The sequence below is a fragment of the Dipodomys ordii genome, unplaced genomic scaffold (genome assembly GCF_000151885.1).
Source record: "Dipodomys ordii isolate 6190 unplaced genomic scaffold, Dord_2.0 Scaffold94, whole genome shotgun sequence".
Lineage (NCBI taxonomy): Eukaryota > Metazoa > Chordata > Mammalia > Rodentia > Heteromyidae > Dipodomys > Dipodomys ordii.
The window spans coordinates 2,344,855-2,367,436 of NW_012267310.1; the positions used below are offsets into that span (position 1 = coordinate 2,344,855).

Consider the following 22,582-nt stretch of genomic DNA (forward strand, 5'->3'; position numbering starts at 1 on the left):
CCCTCAGCTCTTCAGCTCAAGGCTAGCGCTCTACCACTTGAGCCACAGCGCCACTTCCAGCTTTTTTCTTTTTGCTTATGTGGTGCTGAGGAATCGAAGCCAAGGCCTCATGCATGCAAGGCAAGCGCTCTACCACTGAGCCACCTTCCCAGCCCCTGTTTCTCAAAGTATTAATTTTGTCTTTTAAAGCGGTGTATACTGCATCTATTTTTGAGTGCATCTCTTTTTTGAATTTCTGGATCTTTTTTGATAATTCATTTCTTTGTTCTTTAAATTTCTGATGCATTTCTCACTGTAAATCTTGAGTCGTTGACTTAATTGACTCTTGGATGTAGCGTTTGTCTTCCATTTCTTTTTTACTTTCATTGGAGTTCTTCCCTGGGTGGCTGCTGGCCTTTGAGGATGGTTTTCAGTCTTAGCTGCTGATGAATCTTGTAATTTTTCGCTGTGATTTTCGAATGGGGATTCGGGGATTGTTGGAGAAAAATCCCAAACTCTGACTGTTTTGGTCAATAGGTGGCTGCCTTTGCTTGGTTCTGGGTTGGTTACTAGATCAATTGTTGAAGCCTGCTCTCAGCCCTAGGCAGGCTGAGACTTGGCCTGGTCTCAGTTCCATTGGGGGAGGGCTCACCTCCAGCTGCTAACCTGACCCACTTAGGGTTCATTCTTGTTAGATTCTGGTGGGCAGACATACTCCACCCTCTGCTGGTTGTTGCACTCAGTTCTTGACTTCAGTCAGGGACAGGTGGATTATGCAGCTCCAGCCTGGGACACACGGGTGGGGCTCTTTCAGCCACTCGCTGGAGTCCACAGGCAGTTCCGGCCTTCAGCCAAGGACTGGCAGCATAGGCTGCTTGTGTCCCCCCGCCCCCCAGGAGCACTCTTGGCAATACCTGGTGGGCTGGATGTATTCCACCAGTTGCTGAAGCCCTCTCACAATTCCTGACTTAAGGCCCACAGGAGGGGTTGTCAAATTCAGCCAGGGACTTGTAGACATGGGTTGCTGCCAGTCTCCTGCCCAAGACACACAAGTTAGACATACTCCTCCCACTGCTGGCTGCTGGGGCCTATGGGCCAGTGGTTCCCAACTTTAGCCAGGGACCAGCCACATTCGTGTTCCCTCCCAGAGGGGGTGCTCTTGGTGAAGCCTGGCAGGCTGGGTGTGCTCTGCCAGTTGTTGGGGCGCTTGCATAGTTCCATTGGGACCAATAGGCAAGGTGGTAGTGGGTGGGTCGGGGTCAAGCTCTGGGAGTTACCACCAGTACCAGTCTCTCATAGCTGAGGGGTGGGGGTGATGGTGTCCCCTGTGGGGTACTCACTTATCCTGGAACTGGTTGGGTGCTGTGGCAGATCGATGTTTCTGTGCTCTGTAAGTCATTGGTCGCCACCATGTTCTGCATTCGATTGAGATGATCATGGGCTGGGCCAGGTAGTGGTGGGGGCTCCGGGTCTGGGTTTCATGGTACCTTGTGTATGGTTTGGGTCTCTGTTCACACTGTTCATGTCCCTGAGAATCTTCTGCACTGGGGTTCTACAGACCACTGTGGTTCTGGGGCCCCCAGTGGCTGCGAACTGGGCCACTTTGGCAGCTTAGTGCAGAGCCGTGCAGCCGGCAAGGAGTAGAGGAGGGGTCCTCACGCTTTTCTGTCGTTGTGCCGGTTCTGAAGTGTTTTCCTTTTCTTTTTTCACTTGCTGTGTTTCTCTGAGTGTTTGCCTTTTTGCTATCGTTGGTCTCTTGGGGAAATGGAGCATTAGAACTCAAACTATTTGGTTGGAGAAAGCTGTGGTGTTTCCCTACTGTTCCGTCACCATCTTGGGTCTTCCCCTTGGAACTGTGTTATACATGGTAGAGCCCTAGCCTTGAGCAAAACAGCTCAAGAACAACTGGGCTTCAGTGACTCACACCTAATCCTAGATACTTAGGAGGCAGAGACCTAAAGATTGAAGTTTGAAGCCAGTCTGGATAGGGAAGTCTATGAGACATATCTCCAAATAACCCCCCAAAAGAAAGCCAAAAATGGAGCTGTGGCTCAAGTGTTAGAGTGCTATCTTTGAGCAAAAAAGCTCCAGGACAGTACCCAAGCCCTGAGTTTAATCCCCAAAATGGGCAACAATGAAAAAAACTAAATCAACATCCCAAGGTGCCTGTGGCTTTCCCCTGAAATCCTAGTTACTTAGGAGGGGGAGATCTGAGGATCACAGTTCAAGGCCAGCCCAGGCAAGAAAGGCCAAGAAGCTCCTACCTCCAGTGAACTACTATGAAACTGGAAGTAGCACTGTAGCTCAAGTGATAGAGTGCTAGCCTTGAGTGTAAAAGCTCAGGGATAGCACCTAACTCCTGAGTTCAAGCCCTACAACTGAAAAGAGAAAAAAGGACACCTATACCATATAGGTATAAGAAAATTCATTTTGGGGTTGGGAATGTGGCTTAGTGTTAGAGTGCTTGCCTGGGTTCAATTCCTCAGTACCACATACACAGAAAAAGCCAAAAGTGGTGCTGTGGCTCACTTGGTAGAGGGCTAACCTTGAGCGAAAGAAGTTCAGGGACAGTGCCCAGGTGCAAAGTCCAAACCCCAGGACTGGGGGGGGGAAAGAAAATTCATTTTTAAGGGTCTGTAAAGCTGGGCACTGGTGGTTCCCACCAGTAATTCTAGCTACTTAGGTGTCTGAGATCTGAGGATCATGGTTTGAAAGCAGCCTGGGCAGGAACGTCTGTGAGATTCTTCCCTCCAATTAACTACCAGAAAAGTGGAAGTAATGCTTTGGCTCAAGGGATAGACCACCAGCCTTGAGTGAAAAACGCACTAAGAGCATGAGGCACCTGAGTTCAAACCCCAGGACCAGCATGAAACAAAAAAGTCCATGTATTAGTTCCCAAAGAAGACTTCAATACACTGGTAAGAACTTAAGATAAAACTTCTTAAAATTGAGAAATCTATATTATATAACTTTTTCCTTTGTTTTAAAATTATAATTTCATTAAAAGTAAAGATCACTTTGTTTCTCTGGGTCTGGCTTAATATAATTTTTTCCAATATCAAGATGCATTGTATTCATAAGCGGCTTTGTTATATGGCCTCTCCTTTGTACAACTACATGTGTGTATATATAAATAAAAATTTTATGTTTATTTATTTTTTGTCGGTTGTGGAGCTTGAACTCTGGGCCTGGACACTCTCCCTCGTCTCTTCAGCTCAAGGCAAGCACTCTACCACTTGAGCCATAGAGCCACTTTCCAATTAACTGGTGGTTAATTGGAGATAAGAGTCTCACAGACTTTCCTGCCCAGGCTGGCTTTGAACCATGATCCTCACATCTCAGCCTCCTGAGTAGCTAGGATTACAGGTGTGAGTCATCGGTGCCCAGCTTTAAATACAGGCTTTTTTGTTTGTTTGTTTTTTGGTTGGTCACGGGGCCTGAACTCTGGGCATGGGCACTGCCCCTCAACTCTTCAGCTCAAGGCAAGCTCTCTACCACTTGAACCACAAGCACCACTTCTGACTTTTTCTGCTTATGTGGTGCTGACGAATCGAATCCAGGGCCTCATGCATGCAAGGCAAGCACTCTACCAATAAGTCCGTTGAACAATCAACAAATATATAAAGAACTATAAACCAATTGAGAAGTGATAGTAGCCAGGCACTGGTGATCCAACACCTATAATCCTATACATTCAGGAGGCTGAGATCTGAGGATCCTGGTTTTTAAGCCTGCCCAAGTAGAAAAATCCAAGAAATTCTCATATGAAGTTAACTATCAAAAAACTAGAAGAGGAGTGTGGCTTAAGTGGTAGAAAACCACCCTTGAGTCAAAGAACCAAGTGAAAGCTTGAGGCTCAGAATTCAAGAACCAGTAGTGACACACACAAACACAATCATAGACACACACAAAGAAGATGGTTAATTTATAAGAATATAGGCAAGGGCTGGGAATGTAGCTTAGTGGCAGTGCTTGCCTCGCATGCATGAAGCCCTGGGTTCGATTCCTCAATACCACATACACAGAAAAAGCCAGAAGTGGTGCTATGGCTCATGTGGTAGAGTGCTAGCCTTGAGCAAAAGAAGCTCAGGAACAATGCCCAGGCCCTGAGTTCAAGCCCCAGGACTAGCAAAAAATATATATAGGCAAAATGATGAAGTAATTAGTAAGGATATAGACAGAAAATAGAACTGAAATCCTAGAGTTATTTAAAGGAAAAAAAAGATTACACAGCTGGGTGCTTGTAGCTCACACCTGTAATCCTAGCTATTCTGGAGGTTAAGATCTGAGGATCTCGGTTTGAAGCCAGCCTGGGCAGGAAAGTCCATGAGACTCTTACCGTAATAAACTACTCAGAAAAGGCCAGGAGTGGTACCGTGGATCAAGTGGTAGAGCACTAGCCTTGAGCAAAAGCAGCTCAGGGACAGCACCAGCCCCTGAGTTCAAGCCCTAGGACCACCTCCCCCCCACAAATAAAAGGTTAAATAATAACAAAAAGCATCTATATACAGAATTACCAATCGTATTAGAGAATAACCAATGAAATAAATAAAATGAAAATATTTAAATGTTCTTTGTTCATTAATTAACAACTTAATTCCAGAGTGGGTAGATTGAAAACAAAATCTAAACAGCCCAATAATTACAAGGGGGAAAATCTAAGAGAGTTGATGAGGGATGCCCTGAAAGTTACATAGGTAGAATTCTCTAAAATCTTGAATGAAAAATCTTTTTAAGCTGAGTGCCAGTGACTCATGCCTGTAATCCTAGCTACTCAGAAGGCTGAGGTTTGAGGATCATGGTTCAAAAACAGCCTAGGCAGGAAAGTCCATGAGACTCTTATCCAAATAACCACCAGAAAATTAGAAGCGGCAAATGTGGCTTAAGTGGTAGAGTGCTAGCCTTGAGCTGAAGAGTTCAGGAGCAGCGCCCAGGCCTAGAGTTCAAGCCCCATGTCTGCAAAAAAAAAAAATCTTTTTATATCTAATATGTTATTTCACATATACTTCCCAAATTACAGGAAGAAGGAATTTGAGGGGTTTTTAGCCTAGGCTAGCTTTGAACTCTTGATTGTGTCCTGCTTTAGCTCCCTATTGCTAGGATTATAGGCATGTGCCATTCCAGTGAAAACTAACATTTAGAGGTAGAGAGAGTACTAACGTTTGAACTCTGGGCCTCAAGTTTGCTAGTCAGGACTCTTACCTCTGAGGCAGTCTGTGTGTGTGTGTGTGTGTGTGTGTGTGTGTGTGTGTGTTGCTTTTATTTGGTATTTTTTGCTTTTGTTTGTTTTGCTTGTTTTGGGGCAAGTTCTGGGGTTTTAACTTCAGGCCTTATTCTTGTTCCATTTTTTCATTCACAATGGCACACTCCCACTTGAGCTATACCTCCAATTCTAGCTTTTTTTCTGGTTAATTAGAAATAAGAGTCTGGAGTATTTGCCGAGGCTGGCTCTAAACCACAATTCTCAAATCTCAGCCTCCTGGATATATAAAATTATACTTGTGGGATACTGGTGCCTGGAATCTACTAATTAGTTTTGAGATAGGGTATCTCTGCTGGGGTGCCTCTAACCAGGATCTGCCTATGCTGGGATTCCCCTCCTGTTTTGGACAGTAGGCATATTCCACTTCCTAACTCTTCATTGAGAAGTCATCTTGACAATTTTTCTGTCAAGGATGTCCTCAAACTGCTATCCTCCCACTCTCAGCCTCCCAAGTAGCTAGCTTTATAAACATTAAAAACTAACAATTTTATGGGACTGGGAAGGTGGCTCAGAGGTAGAGCGCTTGCCTTGCATGCATGAGGCCCTGGGTTCGATTCCTCAGCACCACATAAGCAAAAAGAAAAAAGCCGGAAGGGGCACTGTGGCTCAAGTGGTAGAGTGCTAGCCTTGAGCTGAAGAGGTGAGGGACAGCGCCCAGAGGCCCCACGACCGGACCCAAAAAAAAAAAAAACTAACAATTTTAGCCAAGATAACATTTTAGCCAAGATACATCTATTTTTGGAGAAACAGAACAAAACTACATTTACATGGTATATTTCAAGAATGCAAGGATAGTTCATCATTAGAAACTCACTTTGAATGTGGGGAATGTTTGTCTTTTAGGGAAACATTTCCTCATCTAACATGGTATTAAGGCAATATTTTTTAAAATTACTACCCTATCTTGGTAATGGCTTAATATTTAGACTTTCTGATCGCTATCTTGCAATCTAGCAATCTCTTAACTATCAGTAATGTTAAGTGTAGGCTTATGAATATAGATCCGTGAAACTAAATAAAAGGAAATAAAGTATACTGGAAGTATAGGCACTGGTGGAGTGCTTGCATCGTGTAAAGGAAGCCCTGAGTTCAACCCCCAGTCCCCCCCCACACACACCCACATAAAACTGTGTAGTAGGGGAAAAGGTTTTCCGTTATTCACAGACACTGTTATAAACTTCACAGCTCATCGGGGGAGGGGCGAACGTTGGGAGTGGCACTTGAGATGAAATACAGAAATAAAATGTCAAAAAATGTGGTAAAGAACCTCATTGTGCCCCCTGACCGAGAAAAAAAAAAGAACCTCATTGTGAAATTAATATCCATCTAACTATAGCCGTTTGACTTGCTGCAGGAATGCCTAGTTGCAAGTACACACTAATGCATAACACAGTGGTGGGTAGCTGTGGATATGCGAACGGAGTATGCGCACTGAGTGCCCAAGTCAGGTGCCCGTTTGCTGGGTGAGGTCGGAAGTGGCTATTGTGTACAGGCTGTACACTTAGTGGGCGGGGCCTGCCACAACTGCGCGACGTGGTGGGCGGGGTCTGAAATGGCGACGTAACGTGATCACATGGTGACGTTACGCCATCACGTGTACGTTTGCTCCCAGAAGCACTTGCTTTTTCCGCTTCTCCGGTGCGGGTGACGCAGTTTCGAACCCGCTCTTCCGAAAGTGGCTTTGGGGAGTGGCTTTTTCCGTTTGTAGACTGCTTACGCGCTTCTCTGGAGGTGAATTTCTTCACTGACGAGTAGCCCGGTGGCAAATCCGCTACAAAGACTTCCGCCATGGCGTCAGAAAACATTATCTATATTACCACAGAAAACGCGGAATTTCCGGCCGATATTCTCGAGGTAGGCGGAGGAGGCGCGGTAGAGGGTCTGCCTGAGGAGGCTCTGACTGTCTACCAGGATCTCAGTGGTGATTGGGCTCACGGTGGTCATTACGACTCCCCTCTCATTGCTCTGCAGCCGTTAGGTATTGGCAGCCTGAGCCACGGAGACCATGACCAGGAAGTGATCGTGGTGCAGACCCGAGAGGAAGTGGTGACCTGCCACGATTCCGAGTGCGTACCCGCCATCCATGAGATCTTCGACCAGGTACCCATTCCGTGCCCTGATATTGATGACGACTTCGAGCAGACCCTAGCCGCCCTCGCAGCTTCAATGGAGTCCGTCGCATACGGACCCAGCTATGAGGGCAACGACAACGATCCCGGCTATGTGTGTGATGCCTACCAGGATCTTGGCTTCAGTTATGAGCACCAAGATAATCAGGAGCTCAGCAGTAATAGCTACCACGGCCAAAAGGAGAGCAACCAGACGGAAGAGGGCACCAGCAGCCAGGTCAGTGATGGCATCAGCTGTGCCGACCTGGGGCTGCAGGAGCAGGTGCAGTTCCCAAACCTGGAGGGTGAGTTCTCCATCACTATGTGGGCTACCAGCGAGAAAAGTGAGCCTGAGAGCCCCAAAGAAGCAGAAAGTTCACCTCCCGATTACTCCGAGTATTTGATGGGGAAGAAATTTCCTCCTGGGGGCATACCTGGTGTTGACCTCTCCGATCCCAAGCAACTTGCCGAATTTACTAGCATGAAGCAGAAGAAACTCAAAGAAGATGGGCCGAGAACCACCCCGTGTGCTCATCCGGGCTGCGTGAAGATGTTCAAGGATACTGCGGCTATGAAGAAGCACCTGCATATCCACGGGCCCAGAGTGCATATGTGTGCTGAGTGCGGCAAGGCCTTTGTGGAGAGCTCCAAGCTGAAACGCCACCAGCTAGTCCACACTGGTGAGAAGCCTTACCAGTGCATCTTTGAAGGCTGCGGCAAGCGCTTCTCGCTTGATTTCAACCTGCGCACCCATGTCCGCATCCACACCGGAGACCGGCCCTTCGCATGCCCCTTCCATACATGCAACAAGAAGTTTGCCCAATCTACCAACCTGAAGTCACACATCCTAACCCACACCAAAAATATGCACAACCACTGAAGATGAGAGAGGGGACAGAAATGTTCCTTCTTTCTACATGCCCCAAAGTTTGAAAATGAATTTTCCGTTAGCTGCTGGTCAGCATTTGTTTGGGATAGAAGTAGTAAATTTCCAAAAGGAGCGTGTGTACGGGATGTTACTGAGACTGTTCATCTTGTTAAGTGATGGTATTTCTGAGAATTTGGGTTTCAATAGACAAATTCGTGGATGTCACATCAAAAAAGACAGTCGCCTGATTGAAGAACTGGTTAAAAACGACTTTATCTTTTTTGGTGGTAGAGTTTCTAGGAACTTTGGTTTCAATAGACTAATTCGTGAACCGTACATCCAAAAGGCCTGACTAGAGAACTGGTTAAAATCTGGACTTTTTATATAAGTACCAATAGCACTTAGTTTGTTTATAATTTTTTAAATTTTTTAAGTGTTTTTTAAGTGTTCATGTTACGCTTTTACAACTATGTGTGTCTTTTCTAGAAGTTGACAACTTTGGTTTTAAAAGTTTGCTGTAAAAAATGTTTTATAGATATTTTTCTGCTACTATAAAAAAGGTGTATGGGTTTTGTTTACAATCTTAGTATTGGTTATCTTCCTTGAATTGAGCATATTTTTTTTTACAAAATTTAGCTATACAGAGTAACACAGTAATGTCATCAGTGAGTTCAGACCTGGCAGTCACTTTGGGTTTTTTTTCAATATTAATTAGGTGCTTTTGAGTGTAATTTGTTTGATTGAAGTAGTGGTTAGTATAATTTTTCTCTTTATTAGTGGATACCTTATATGTAAACATCTTGTGTAACAGAAAAATAAAATAAAACAGTTCTAAAAACAACTGGCCTGCATGTATGTATATATAAATATATGTATATATCATTACTAAAAATACAGGAATGGGAAAAAATTAAAAATTTTAAAACATAAAGGGAACTGGGTACTTGGTGGCTCTTGACATCTACCACTGGCACACAAAAAAGCAGAAAGGACAAGGTATAGCACAAGAAGAAGAGTATCTTTGAAAAAAATGTGTTATTACTAGGACTTGTACTCTGGACCTTACACTCTTACACACCTCCTCTTCTGTGCTGATCCTGGAGCTTAAATTTAAGAGCCTGGGCACTATCCCTGAGCTTTTGTCCTCAAGGCTAGCACACTAGCACTCACAGCTCTACTTCTGGCTTTTTTGGTGGTTAATTGGAGATAAAAGTTTCATGGCTTTTTCCTGCCTGAACTGGCTTTGAACTAAGAGCCTCAGATCTCAGCTTTCTCAATAGCTAGGACTACTGGCCCGAGCCACTGTCAACCTGGCTTAAAAATAGGCTTAAAGTGCCAATTAAGCCAGAAGCCACATGCTGGTGGCTCACTCCTTTAATTCTTGCTATGCAGGAGGCTGAGATCTGATTATGGTTCATACCATCCCAGGCAGGAAAGTCTTTGATAACTCTTCAGCTCCAATTAACCACCAAAAAAAAGCCAGAAGTGGAGCTGTGGCTCAAGTGGTAGTGCACTAGCCTTGAGTAAAAAAGCTCAGGAACAGTGCCAAGGTCCTGAGTTCAAGCCCAGAACCAGCCCCTTCCCCACCCCACGCCAAAAAAGAGTCTCACACACTTTCCTGCTCAGCATGTTGTGGGGCCTGGGAGAGAGTGAGGGAAAGGGTGACACAGTCCAAAAAGAAATGGACGTGGGGCGATGGGGCGGTGGGATAGAGGAACGAGAGTGTGATTCCAGCGATCAGGCGCCGCTTATTCCCGTCGCTTGTTCCCGCCGCTTATTCCCACCGTTTGTTCTTGCTGCCAAAGCTATGCATCTCCCTGCCACCACCAAAGCTGGCAGCCATATCTGAGGAGGGATTAAAAAACGGATAAAAGCCACAGCAACCGGAAGGTGGGGGAGGGGCGGGAGTGTCCTGCTGCGTAGTTCAAGATGGAGAGACTCACCTTGAGCAAGTGGATGAAGGCCTACTATAAGAGGCAGGGCTTGTCAATTAGATTGTGATAGATAAAACAGACTGGCACAGCTGGAAGTGAAGACACCATAGAGGTCTTTGGGAGGGGCCGAATAGGAGACACAGCCTCCCTAGGGTACCATCCGCACATCTACCATCACCACTACCGTTATTCCCATTTTTTACTGTTGAATGGTGAACTTGTGGCCTTGCCGATCACAGAAGCCTCTGCCAGAGTCAAGAAGTTCGTTGGGTACATTAAAAATATTATGGACTCGATAAATTTATACTATATAATAAGCTATAGGTCACTATTGTGGGTGATTCTAGGAATAATACGAGCTTTTATGTACCTACTATGTCTTCTGGTGACCTGAAAAATGTTTGAAAGTTGAGATAGGGTTTTGATTTTTCTTCTTCTTTTTTTTTTTTTTTTTTTTTGGTCCGGTCATGGGGCCTGAACTCTGGGCCTGGGCGCTGTCCCTCAGCTCTTCAGCTCAAGGCTAATGCTCTACCACTTGAGCCACAGCGCCACTTCTGGCTTTTTTCTTTTTGCTTATGTGGTGCTGAGGAATTGAAGCTAGGGCCTCAGGCATGCAAGGCAAGCGCTCTACCACTGAGCCACCTTCCCAGCCATTCTTCTTCTTTTTTTTATGCCAGTACTTGGACTTGAACTTCACACCTTGAGCTCTCTCTGTTTTTCACTCACAAGCTGGTATTCTACCACTTAAGCCATCCCTCCAGCTCCAGCGTTTTGCTGGTTAATCTAAATCAGATTAAGACTTTAGTACCTGACAGGAAGGCAGCCTCTAACAGAGTATCTGCCTACTGTACTTGTTAGTACTCTGCTTCACAGCTTCTCATCGCTTTATTAATTCTCAGAATATATGTGTGTTATAAATCTGGCTACCTATATCATTCTTGCTCTTGATGAACTTACTAATGCTTTTGTCTCTTTGCAGGTATCTGGCATAATTTCGTCCTTGCCCTCCTGGGTATTTTAGCTCTTGTCCTCCTCCCAGTAATTCTCTTGCCTTTTTACTACACTGGAGTGGGAGTGCTTATCACAGAAGTTGCTGAGGTAAATAATGGATCTCTCATGGGGCATTTTTCACCAGATGTTGTGATATAATACTTAACAATGTTATGTCTTCTTTTTTTTTTGGTGTCAGTACTTGGGCTTGAACTCAGCCCCTTTGATTCTTGCTGGACTTATTTGCTCATAGCTGGAACTCTAACACTTGAGCCAGGCCTCCAATTAAGGCTTTTTGCTAATTAACTGAAGATAGATTCTTGTATCTAGGCTGTCTTTGTACAGGGTTCCTGACATCTCAGCCTTGTAAATAGTTAGGAATACAAGCATGAGCCATTGGCAATCAGCTGGATTGTGTGTGTGTATGCCAGTCCTGGGGCTTGAATTCAAGGTATGAGTGCAGTACCTGAGGTTTTTTTACTCAAGACTAGTGCTCTGCCACTTGAGCCACAGCTCCACTTTCAGATTTTTTTTTTGCTGGTTAATTGGAAACAACAGTCTTATTGGGATTGGAGGCATGACTGGTTTGAGTAATAATTAAAGCATCAGGTACTGAGTTCCAGTTCTGGTCTCACAACAAAAAGAAAGAAGTGTCTCATGGACTTTCCTGTCCATGCTGACTTTGAACCATAATCCTCAGATCTCAGCCTCCTAAATAGCTAGGATTACAGGAGTGAGCCACCATTGCCTGGCTTCCAACTGGGTTTTTTTACTTTTTCTCTGCCAGTCCTGGGGCTTGAACTCAGGCCCTGGGTGCTGTCTCTCTCTTTTTTTTCTAAAGTCTAGCACCCAACCACTTGAACCCCAGCTCCACTTCCAGTTAATTAGAGATAAGTCTTCTGCCCAGGCTGGCTTTGAACTATAAATCTCAGATCTCAACCGCCTGAGTAGCTAGTGTTATAGACATGAGCCACCAGCATCCAGCCCCAGCTGGATTTATGTTTTTAAACTGGAAAAATGTCTCACTCTTAGATGATTTATTAGATTTTTTTATTTTGTTAATTGTCTAGATACATAGATCTTAAATTCAAAGGTAAATTGTTTTATACAGTATGCAAAATATTCTACTGAAATAGCTCAGTTTATATTGTTTGCTTAGATTAATCATAATTTATCTTTTTTTTTCTTTTGCTTTTTGTTGGTTGTGGGGCTTGAACTCTGGGGCTGGGATAACTTATCTTTATATATTGTCTGATTTGGTTTTGCCATCTTTCCAAGGATTCACCTGCCATTGGACCCCGAGGCCTTTTTGTGGGAGACCTTGTCACTCATTTACAGGACTGTCCTGTTACTAATGTGCAAGACTGGAATGAATGTCTGGATACCATTGCCTATGAGCCCCAAATTGGTTACTGCATAAGCGCATCAACTTTACAACAGTTAAGCTTCCCAGTCAGAGGTATGTATATTAGTAAAATGCGTCCAACACCAGAACTTTGCAGTTACTAACCCTTAGACCATATCTATAGATTTACTTCATTCTTTTTTAAATTTGTGTCAATTGTGGGGCTGGACCTTGGGGCCTCTCACTCTTGCTGAGCTTTTTCACTCAGGGTTAGTGCTTTACCACTTGAGCCATGCCTCTACTTCTGGCTTTTTGCTGGTTAATTGAATATGAACTCTAGCATTTGTCTGCCTGGGCTGGCTTTGAATCTTGAGCCTCATCTTTCAACCTCCTGAGTAGCCAGGATTACAAGTATGAGGCATCAGAACCTGGCTCGCACATGCACTCTGTCTCTTTCTTGTTCTCTCTCTTTCTGTTTTCCTTTGGTTGGTGTGGATACTCCGACTTGAACTCAGGGCCTGGGCACTGTTCATGAGCTCTTTCCTGCTCTACTGTTTGTGGTATTTTGGTGTTTAATTGGAAAAAAGGGGCCTCATGGACTTTTTTCTTCCTGGGCTGGTTTCAAACTGCAATCCACAGATCTTAGCCTCCTGAGTAGCTAGGTTTGCAGGCATGAGCCACTAGCACCTGGCTCATTCAATCTTTTGTTTTGCTTTTGTTTTTGTTTTTTACTGGTCCTGGGTGGGGCTTGAACTCAAGATCTGATCACTGTTTCTGAGCTTGCACTCTATACTTTGAGCCACAGATCCATTTCTACCTTTTTGGTGGTTAATTGGAGATAAAAGTCTCATGGACTTTCCTGTCCAGAGCTGGCTTTGAACTGTGATCCTTTCAGATCACAACCTCCTGAGTAGCTAGATGTACAGGTGTGAGTCATGGGAACCTGGCTCATTCTAATTTTTAAAATAAATCAGTAGGGGCTGGGAAGGTGACTCAGTGGTAGAGTGCTTGCCTCGCATGCATGAGGCCCTGGGTTCAATTCCTCAGCACCACATAAGCAGAAAAAGCTGGAAGTGACACTGTGGCTCAAGTGGTAGAGTGCTAGCCTTGAGCTGAAGAGCTGAAGGACAGTGCCCAGGCCCAGAGTTCAGCCTCCATGACTGACAAAAATAATAATAATAATAATAAATAAATCAGTAAAATAAATTGTTACAAACTAATATTCCCCTTGGCATGCTAGATATTAATATGTGTATTTTCTTTACTATATATTGTTCTTTTGTGGGTGTGTACCAGTCCTGGGACTTGAAATCAGGGCCTAAGCACTGTCTCTGAGCTTCTTAGGCTTAAGACTAGCACTCTACCACTTGGACTACAGCTCCACTTCTGGATTTTCTAGTGGTTAATTGTAGGTAAGAGTCTCAAGGTCTGGCTTTGAACTGCGATCCTCATATCTCAACCTCCTGAGTAGCAAGAATTACAGGTGTGAGCCACCAGCACCAACTTGGCTTTCATTTCTTTTTTTAAAATTCTTCTGTCAGTCTAGGGGCTTGAAATTAGGGCCAGGGCACTGTCGCTGAGCTTTTTTTTGCTCAAGGCTAGCACTCTACCACTTTAAGCCACAGCTCTGCTTCCTGTTTTCAGGTGGTTAATTGGAATAAGAATCTTGGTGGGGGTACCTCTGGGCCTCTGTTTCCCTTCTGATTTTTTCCTCCCTGCCCCTTTTCTTCCTTTCTGGGTCCCCCCCTCTATTCTTTGTGTCTCCCTTCACCCACCCTACCATCTCAGTTCCCCTACCCTGGGCCCCTGGGGGAATCCCCTCTGAGAAGAGCCAGCCCATGGAAACTGACAGCCTTGGTCTGGTTCCTACCCCCACTGCCTGTGAGTTACCTTTTTTGGCCTTTTGGCTAGAGTGACCTTGATCAGATTTCTCTTTGGGGAAGTCCTGGCTACTTTAATTCAGCTTAGGAAAGCAAAATGGTTGAAACTAACCTCAACTTGAGATCTTCCTGCTTCAGCCTCCTGAATGCTGGAATTACAGGTGAAATGCTAGAAGCTATCAATAGTCTTTACACTGAATGTCTCTGAATTATACTTGATAAATTCAGTTCTTAATACTTCACCTGGGGAAGTGGCACTGTGGCTTACAGCAGTAGAGCGCTAACCTTGAGTGAAAAAGCTCAGGCACAGCACCCAGGCCCTAAGTTCAAGCTCCACAACTGACAAAAATAAAAATGAAATAAAGTAAAACAAATACTTCACCTGCATGAATGAGGAAATACAAATGTGCTAGAGCTCATATTAAAGTTGTTTCTTGCATGTGATGTCATTCCAGCCATGGACTCATGGAGATTGAGCATGTATTAAGGGTCTCACTGTGTGGTCCTGGCTGACTTTAATTATTAGAGTCTTCTGCCTCAGCCTCCCAATTGCTGGGAGTACAGGTGTACACCAACTTGCCTAACTCCTATTTTACTTTTCTGATCATTATTTTTTTTCTTGTTATATTTAGGTTTAGAACTCAGGGCCTTGCACTTGCTATGTAAGTACTCTACTAGTTGAGACATGCCCACACCCTTTTGGCTTTAGTTATTTTTTTCAGAGAGAGTTTTGAAGTTTTTACATGGACTACCCTTGAACATAGTCCTCTTTCCTATGCTTCCTGCATATCTGGGATTACAGGTGTAAATTACCACACCTGGCTTATATTCAGGGGCTGGACTCTAACTTCTTGCCAGAGCTGGCCTAAAATCAAGATTCTCCTGGGGGCTGGGAAGGTGGCTCAGTGGTAGAGTGCTTGCCTTGCATGCATGAGGCCCTGGGTAAAATTCCTCAGTACCACATAAGCCGAAAAAGCCGAAGTAGCACTGTGGCTCAAGTGATTGAGTGCTCGCCCTGAGCTGAAGAGCTGAAGGACAGCCCCCAGGCCCAGAGTTCAGGCCCCACAACCGACAAAAAAAAAAAAAAAAAGATTCTTCTTGGGGCTGGGAAGGTGGCTTAGTGGTAGAGTGCTTGCCTAGCATGCATGAAGCCTTGGGCTCAATTCCTCAGTACCATATAAACAGAAAAAGCCAGAAGTGGTGCTGTGGTTCAAGTGGTAGAGTGCTATCCTTGAGCCAAAAAGCTCAGAAACATTGCCCAGGCCCTGAGTTCAAGCCCCAGAACTGGCCCCCCCCAAAAAAGGATTCTTCTTATCTATGCTTCTTTAGTAGGTGGGATTACCATCATGAGCCACATTGTGCCATCATTAAAAAAAAATAAAATAAAATAGGTCAGGCGCTGGTAGCTCACGCCTGTAATCCTAGCTACCTTGGAGGCTGAGATCTGAGGATCACAGTTTAAAACCAACCTGGGCTGGTCCATAAGACTCTTATCTCTAGAAAATGGGAAGTGGCACTGTGACTCAAGTGGTAGAGCGCTAGCCTTGAGCTGAAGAGCTCAAGGACAACGCCCAGGCCCAGAGTTCAAGCCCCATGACTGTCAAAATTAATTAATTAATTAATTTAATTTTAAAAAAACAATCCTGCTGGGAATGTGGCTTAGTGGTAGAGCACTTGCCTAGCATGCATGAAGCTCTGGGTTCAATTCCTTAGTACCACATACACAGAAAAAGCCGAAAGTAGCTCTGGCTCAAGTGGTAGAGTGCTAGCCTTGAGCAAAAAGAATCAGGGACAGGGCCCAGGCCCTGAGTTCAGTCCCCAGGATTGGCACAAAAATAATGCCTACCAATAGGTATTTGTAAATAAATTTTTAGAATTTTGAATTCAGATAAATAAGAAAATACCTGAGCATAGTGTTTAGAACATAGTATTCAATAAATGATAGGTGCTACTGTTGTTACTTGAAATGATTGCTTCCTGTGGTCAGAGCCTGGGGCCTTCATATTAAAGATAATAACAATGAGAAAATATCCTTTTTATGCAGCTTCTTATCCTTCTGTAGTAAATAATAATACTCTCCTTTAAAAAAAAGTCTTAAGGACTTTCCTTCTCAGGCTGGCTTCTAACTATGATCCTCAGATCTCAGCCTCCTAAATAGCTAGGATTACAGTTGTGAGCCAATGGAACCACACACATGTGTGTGTATCCATACACATACACACACACACATATACATATTTGTGTATATGTATGGTTGTCAGGTTGGTTGTGGGGCTTAAACTCAGAGCCTGGGCACTGTCTTTGAGCTTTTTTGCTCAAGTCTAGTCTCTACCACTTTGAGCCACAGCTCCACTTCTGGTTTTCTAGTGGTTAATTGGAGATAAGAATCTCACAGTTTCCTTCCCGGGCTGGCTTTGAACCACAGTCCTCAGATTTCAGCTTTCTGAGGAGCTAAGAATACAGGTGTGAGCCACTGGCACCCGACTTCCAACTTTTTTGGTGGTTTATTGGAGATAAATGTCTCATGAACTTTGCTGCCTGGACTGGCTTCAAATCATGATCTTAGACCTCATCTTCCTGAATAGCTAGAATTACAGGCATGAGCCACTGATGCCCCATGGGAACTATATACTTTTTCTTTTTTTGTTGGTTGTGGGACTTGAACTCTGGGCCTGGGCGCTGTCCCTCAGCTCTTCAGCTCAAGGCTAGTGCTCTACCACTTGAGCCACAGTGCCACTTCTGTTTTTCTGGTGGTTTATTGGAGATAAGAGTCTCATGGACTTTCCTGCTGGGCTAGTTTTGAATTGTGATCCTCAGATCTCAGCCTCCCCTAGGATTACAGGCATGCGCCACCGGTGCATGGCTAGGAACCATATTCTTTAATGTTCAAATATTTTCCAATTTCTCTAGCCTCTAGAGCTACCTAACATCTTCCAAAAGTTTTCCTAATAGACCATTCTCCACTATCTCTTTCACTAAGAAAGGAGTTACTGGAGTTACTATTGCTAAACCTTTTGAGACCCTGAAACGCCAGCTGGATAAATTAAATTTATTTATTTATTTATTTTGCCAGTCCTGGGGCTTGAACTCAAAGCCTGGGCACTGTCCTTGAGCTTCTTTTGCTCAAGTCTTCACTCTACCATTGAACCACAGTGCTACTTCTGGCTTTTTCTATTTATATGGTACTGAGGAATTGAACCAGGGCTTCATGCATGCTAGGCAAGCACTCCTACTAAGCCACATTCCTATCCCAAGTTGAGTTAAATTTATGAGGGCATACATCATAAAGTCACTGTGGTTTCTTCCCTTTTTTTTGTCGGTTGTGGGGCTTAAACTCTGGGCCTGGGAATTGTCCCTCAGCTCTTCAGCTCAAGGCTAGCACACTACCACATGAGCCACAGCACCACTTCCGGTTTTCTGGTGGTTAATTGGAGATAAAAATCTCAGGGACTTTCCTGCTGGCTTTGAACCATGATCCTCAGATCTCAGCCTCTTGAGTAGCTAGGATTATAGGTGTAAGCCACTGGTGCCCAGCTCACTGTGGTTTCTTGATTTCAAATTAATTGAATCCCCTTTCAGAGTGTGAAATTAAACTACAGCAAACAGCTGTCAAACTGAACTCTGAATTAGACAACTCCTTTCATATACATGTGCCATTTTCCTTTTATGTGAGTGTGTGCCAGTACTGGGCTTAAACTCAGTGCCTAAGTGCTGTCCCTAAAGTGTTTTTGTTGTTGTTGTTGTGTTTGGGTCAGGACTACTGTCCTATCACTTGAGCCACAACTTCACTTCCAGATTTTTTTGGTGATGATTAGAGATAAGAATCTCATGCACACTCCTGCCTAGGCTGGCTTCAAACTACAATCCTCAGATATCAGCCTCCTGAGTAGCTAGGATTACAAGCATTGGCGACTGGTACCCAACTACTTTTATTTTTTTTGTCTTAAAAAAGCTAAATATTTCTAGGCGCCATTGGTTCACACCTACAATCCTATCTACTCATGAGACTGAGGTCTAAGGATCATGGTTTGAAGCCTTTCCAGACAGAAAAGTCCCTGAGACTCTTATCTCTAATTAACAACAACAACAACAAAAAGCCAGAAGTGGAGATATGTCTAATGTGGTAGAATAGTAGCCTTGAGCAAACAAAAGCTCAGGGACAATGCCCAGGCTCTGAGTTGGAGCCCCGGTACTAGCACAAAAAAATACTAAATATTATCCACATATCAATGGCTCACAGCTATAAACCTAGGTAATCATGAGCCTAAGATCTGAGGATTGAAGTTCAAAGCTAGCCCAGACAGGAAAGACAGTGTCCAGGCCCTGAGTTCTAGTCACCTGACAGGCATACACACAAACATACACACCACACACACACAATAGTGCCAGGTATTGGTGGCTCACGCTTGTAAACCTAGCTACTGGGGGGGCCTGAGATCTGAGGATCACTGTTCCAAGCCAGGCAAGGCAAGAAAGTTACCAAGACTATCTCCAATTAACCATCAAAAACTTGGAGGCAGAAGTGTTTTTCTGATTTTAGAGTGTAACCTGGAACAAAAAACCTAAGGGACAGCATCTCATCCCAGAGTTCAAGTTATAGTAAGGGCATAGAAAAGTTAAGTGTTTGCTATAAATACACTTGTATGAACTGAGTGCTGGTGGCTCATGTCTGTAATCCTAGCTACTCAGGAGGCTAAGATCTGAGGGTTGTGGTTCAAAGCCAGTCCAGGCAGAAAAGTCCCAAGAGAGTCTTATCTCCAATTAACCATGCAAAAAAAAATGGGAAGTGGTACTGTGGCTCAAGTGGTAGAGCACTAGCCTTGAGCACAAAGAAGCTTGGGGACAGTGCCCAGGACCTAACGTCAATTCCCACAACCTACAAAAAAAATCCTTGTACATAAGTAATTCTAATCAGCACTGTGTTTTTCTTTAGCATACAAACGACTAGATGGTTCCACTGAATGCTGCAATAATCATAGCCTCACAGACGTGTGTTTTTCCTACAGAAATAATTTTAACAAGCGCTTGGTAAGTTGTCCCCAAGGCCTGTCTGATTTAATTCTTACAAAAGAAATAAAAAAAAAATGGGGCTGGGAAGGTGGCTCGGCGGTAGATGCTTGCCTTGCATGCATAAGGCCATGGCTTCCATTCTTCAGCACCACATCAGCAGAAACAGCCAGAAGTGGCGCTGTGGCTCAAGTGGGAGAGTACTAGCCTTGATCTGAAGAGCTGAGGGACAGTGCCCAGGCCCAGAGTTCAGGCCCCATGACCAACCAAAAAAAAGTAAAAAAAAAAAAAAAAAGATGTGACCATAACCCCCACTCTGTACATCACCAGTATAGCAATAAAAACTAAAAATAAATAAATAAAAAGTCAAAAAGCATGCTGGGCACCAGGGGTTCACTGTAATCCTAGCTATTCAGGAGGCTGAGATCTGAGGATCATGGCTCAAAGCCAGCCTGGTCAGGAAAGTCCCTGAGATTCTTATCTCCAATTAACCAACAGAAAATCGAAAGTGGCACTGTGGCTCATGTGGTAGAGCACTAGCCTGAGCTAAAGAGCTCAGGGAGGGCTGGGAAGGTGGCTCAGTGGTAGAGCGCTTGCCTTGCATGCATGAGGCCCTGGGTTCCATTGCTCAGCACCACATAAGCAGAAAAAAAAAGCCAGAAGTGGTGCTGTGGCTCAAGTGGTAGAGCACTAGCCTTGAGCTGAAGAGCTGAGGGACAGCGCCCGGGCCCAGAGTTCAGGCCCACGACCAGACCCAAAAAACAACAAAAAAAAAAACCATATTGAAGCTTGTGTTTTTTGTTAGTAAATGAATCATTTTTAATATTGACTACTTTTTTTTATTTATAGCATACATGTCTACCTGCCCGGAAAGCAGTTGAAGCTACCCAAGTTTGTAGAAGCAATAAAGATTGTAAAAAAAGTTCAAGTTCAAGTTTCTGTATAATACCTTCTTTAGAAACTCATACTCGCTTAATAAAAGTGAAGCACCCACCCCAAATTGATATGTTGTATGTAGGACATCCATTACATCTTCACTACACTGGTGAGTATTAAATACTATGGTAGAGCCTTAGAAAAACATTAATATCACGTATATTGCCAGGTACCTGTGGCTCACGCTTGTGATCTTAGCTATCCAGGAGGTGAGATCTGAGGATCACAGTTTCTAAGCCAGCCTGGAAGGGAAAGTTCATGAAATTCTCATCTCCAATTAACAACCACCAAAAAGCCACACTAAAACTGTGGCTCACGTGGTAGAATGCTAGCCTTGAGCAAAAGAGCTCAGGAACAGTGCTCAGGCCATAATTTCAAGCCTCAGAATCCACACACACACACACACACACACGCCCGCACACACACACACGCACACGCACACACACACACACACAAACCATAAATAGTTTCTTCGGTAGAAACTTAATACAAATCCCTGCATTGATTTTTTTTTTAATTATAAGTTTGGTCACTTGTTAAAGGGCTTAAGCTTTTTTATTTAACTGTATTTTTTTGGGGGGGGGAGGTCCGGTCGTGGGGCCTGCACTCTGGGCCTGGGTGCTGTCCTTCAGCTCTTCAGCTCAAGGCTAGCACTCTACCACTTGAGCCACAGTGCCACTTCCGGCTTTTTCCTTTTTGCTTATGTGGTCCTGAGGAATCGAACCCAGGGCCTCATGCATGCAAGGCAAGCACTCTACCACTGAGCCACCTTCCCAGCCCCTTAACTGTATTTTTTGTCTTCTCTTTTCCTTTTTGGGGGGGGAGTCATGGGGCTTGAACTTGTCCCTGAGCATTTTTTACAAAAGTCTATGTGTACCCTTTGAGCCACAGCCCACTTCTGGTTTTCTGGTTAGTTGGAGATGAGAATTTCATGAACTTTCCCTTCTAGGCTGGCTTAGAATAGTGATCCTCAGATCCCAGCCTCCTGAGTAGCTAGGATTATAGGCCTGAGCCACCAGTGCCCAACTTTGCTAGCTTGCTTCCTTGCTTCCTTTTTTTTTTTTTTTTGGGTGATAGCAAGTCTCTGAACTCATTTTTTTTTTTTTTTTTTTTTTTTTTGGTACTGGGTATCAAACCCAGGACACTGCACTTGCTAGGCAAGTACTTTGCCACTTGCCTACATCCCAGTCCTAAAATGCTTACGCTTTAGTGAAATTTAGCCATACAATAACCTGAATTTATGAAGCAAGATAGAGAACTTACCTGAAGAAAGTGATGCATTTTTCCTTCTCCACTATTTATGCCCAAAACAAATAGGTGATCTCTCAGATGTTCTCAGTTCATAAATTCATCTGGGCTCTCCAATTGAGTGGCAGTAGCTGCATCCCCTCAAGAAAACCAGGATACATAGTGATATGACTAGTTTATGTATAACACATGGATTTTGTATGATTAAACTAAAAAAATAGCTTCCCCGTTCCCTATGTTGCTGGGCACCAATGGCTTACGTCTATTATAGTGTCTGTTCACCAGGCTGAGATCTGAGGATGGCAATTTGAAACCAGCCTAGACAGAAAAAGCGCATGAGACTCTTGTCTCCAATTGCCTAGCAAAAAGCCAGAAGTAGAATTATTAAGTACTGGCAAGGAAGGAAGGAAGGAATCCTTATGGTACTTTTTCTGTTAATAGTTTACCATACAATTCACTCATTCAAAGTGTACAATTCAATGGTTTTTAAATTTCTATGCTTCCCCAATCCCTGTAGCCCTTGGCTATCACTAATGTAATTTCTGTTTGTATAAATGTGCCTCTCTGGGGCATTTCATATAACTGGAATCTTTTATGATTATCATATTTCATGTAGCATAATGTTTTCAAGGCATCTTTGACAGATTATATTTTCTTGGTTCATCCATTAGTTAATGGATATGAGTTTTATATTACTCTAAAAAGCTTTCTCATTGCTTTGTAGTCATCTATCGAGAAACAATTGGACTCATTTTTCTTACTGGTTTGACACTAACTGACTCTAGACTGTGAATATTAAATACAGTCATGACATATGAAGAAATGACCCTACTTTGAGTAATACAGAAATGTGTATTTATTTATTTTAGACAAAAATCAATATTAAGGCCTCTGTACTTGATAGTACTAATTGGTCGATAGCTTTATTTCACTCTCACCTGAAAACATCAGAGCTGGGTGCTGGTAGTTCACACCTGTAATCGTACCTATGCAGAAAGCTGAGATATGAGGATCATGGTTTGAA

General features: G+C 43.9%; 2 protein-coding genes across 2 annotated transcripts in view; both read left to right on the top strand.

Moving 5' to 3' along the window:
- Mbtps2 (membrane-bound transcription factor peptidase, site 2) overlaps nt 1–22,582 on the top strand; it is a 40,781-nt gene that overhangs the window by 13,638 nt on the left and 4,561 nt on the right. The window contains exons 4-7 of the mRNA XM_013026460.1: nt 11,132–11,250; nt 12,421–12,601; nt 19,301–19,395; nt 20,224–20,419. Coding sequence (XP_012881914.1) covers nt 11,132–11,250; nt 12,421–12,601; nt 19,301–19,395; nt 20,224–20,419 — 591 coding nt within the window. The remainder of the gene's footprint in view (nt 1–11,131; nt 11,251–12,420; nt 12,602–19,300; nt 19,396–20,223; nt 20,420–22,582) is intronic.
- Yy2 (YY2 transcription factor) lies at nt 7,031–9,011 on the top strand. The gene is made up of 2 exons (XM_013026454.1): nt 7,031–7,096; nt 7,214–9,011. The coding sequence occupies exons 1-2, from the start codon at nt 7,031–7,033 to the stop codon at nt 8,228–8,230; spliced, it is 1,083 nt and encodes a 360-aa protein (XP_012881908.1). The 3' UTR covers nt 8,231–9,011.

Coding starts and splice junctions, on each gene's coding strand:
- Yy2 (XM_013026454.1), top strand. CDS start 7,031: ATGGCGTCAGAAAACATTATCTATATTACCACAGAAAACGCGGAATTT. Junction 7,097..7,213: donor TTCCGGCCGATATTCTCGAG/GTAGGCGGAGGA, acceptor ATTGCTCTGCAG/CCGTTAGGTATTGGCAGCCT.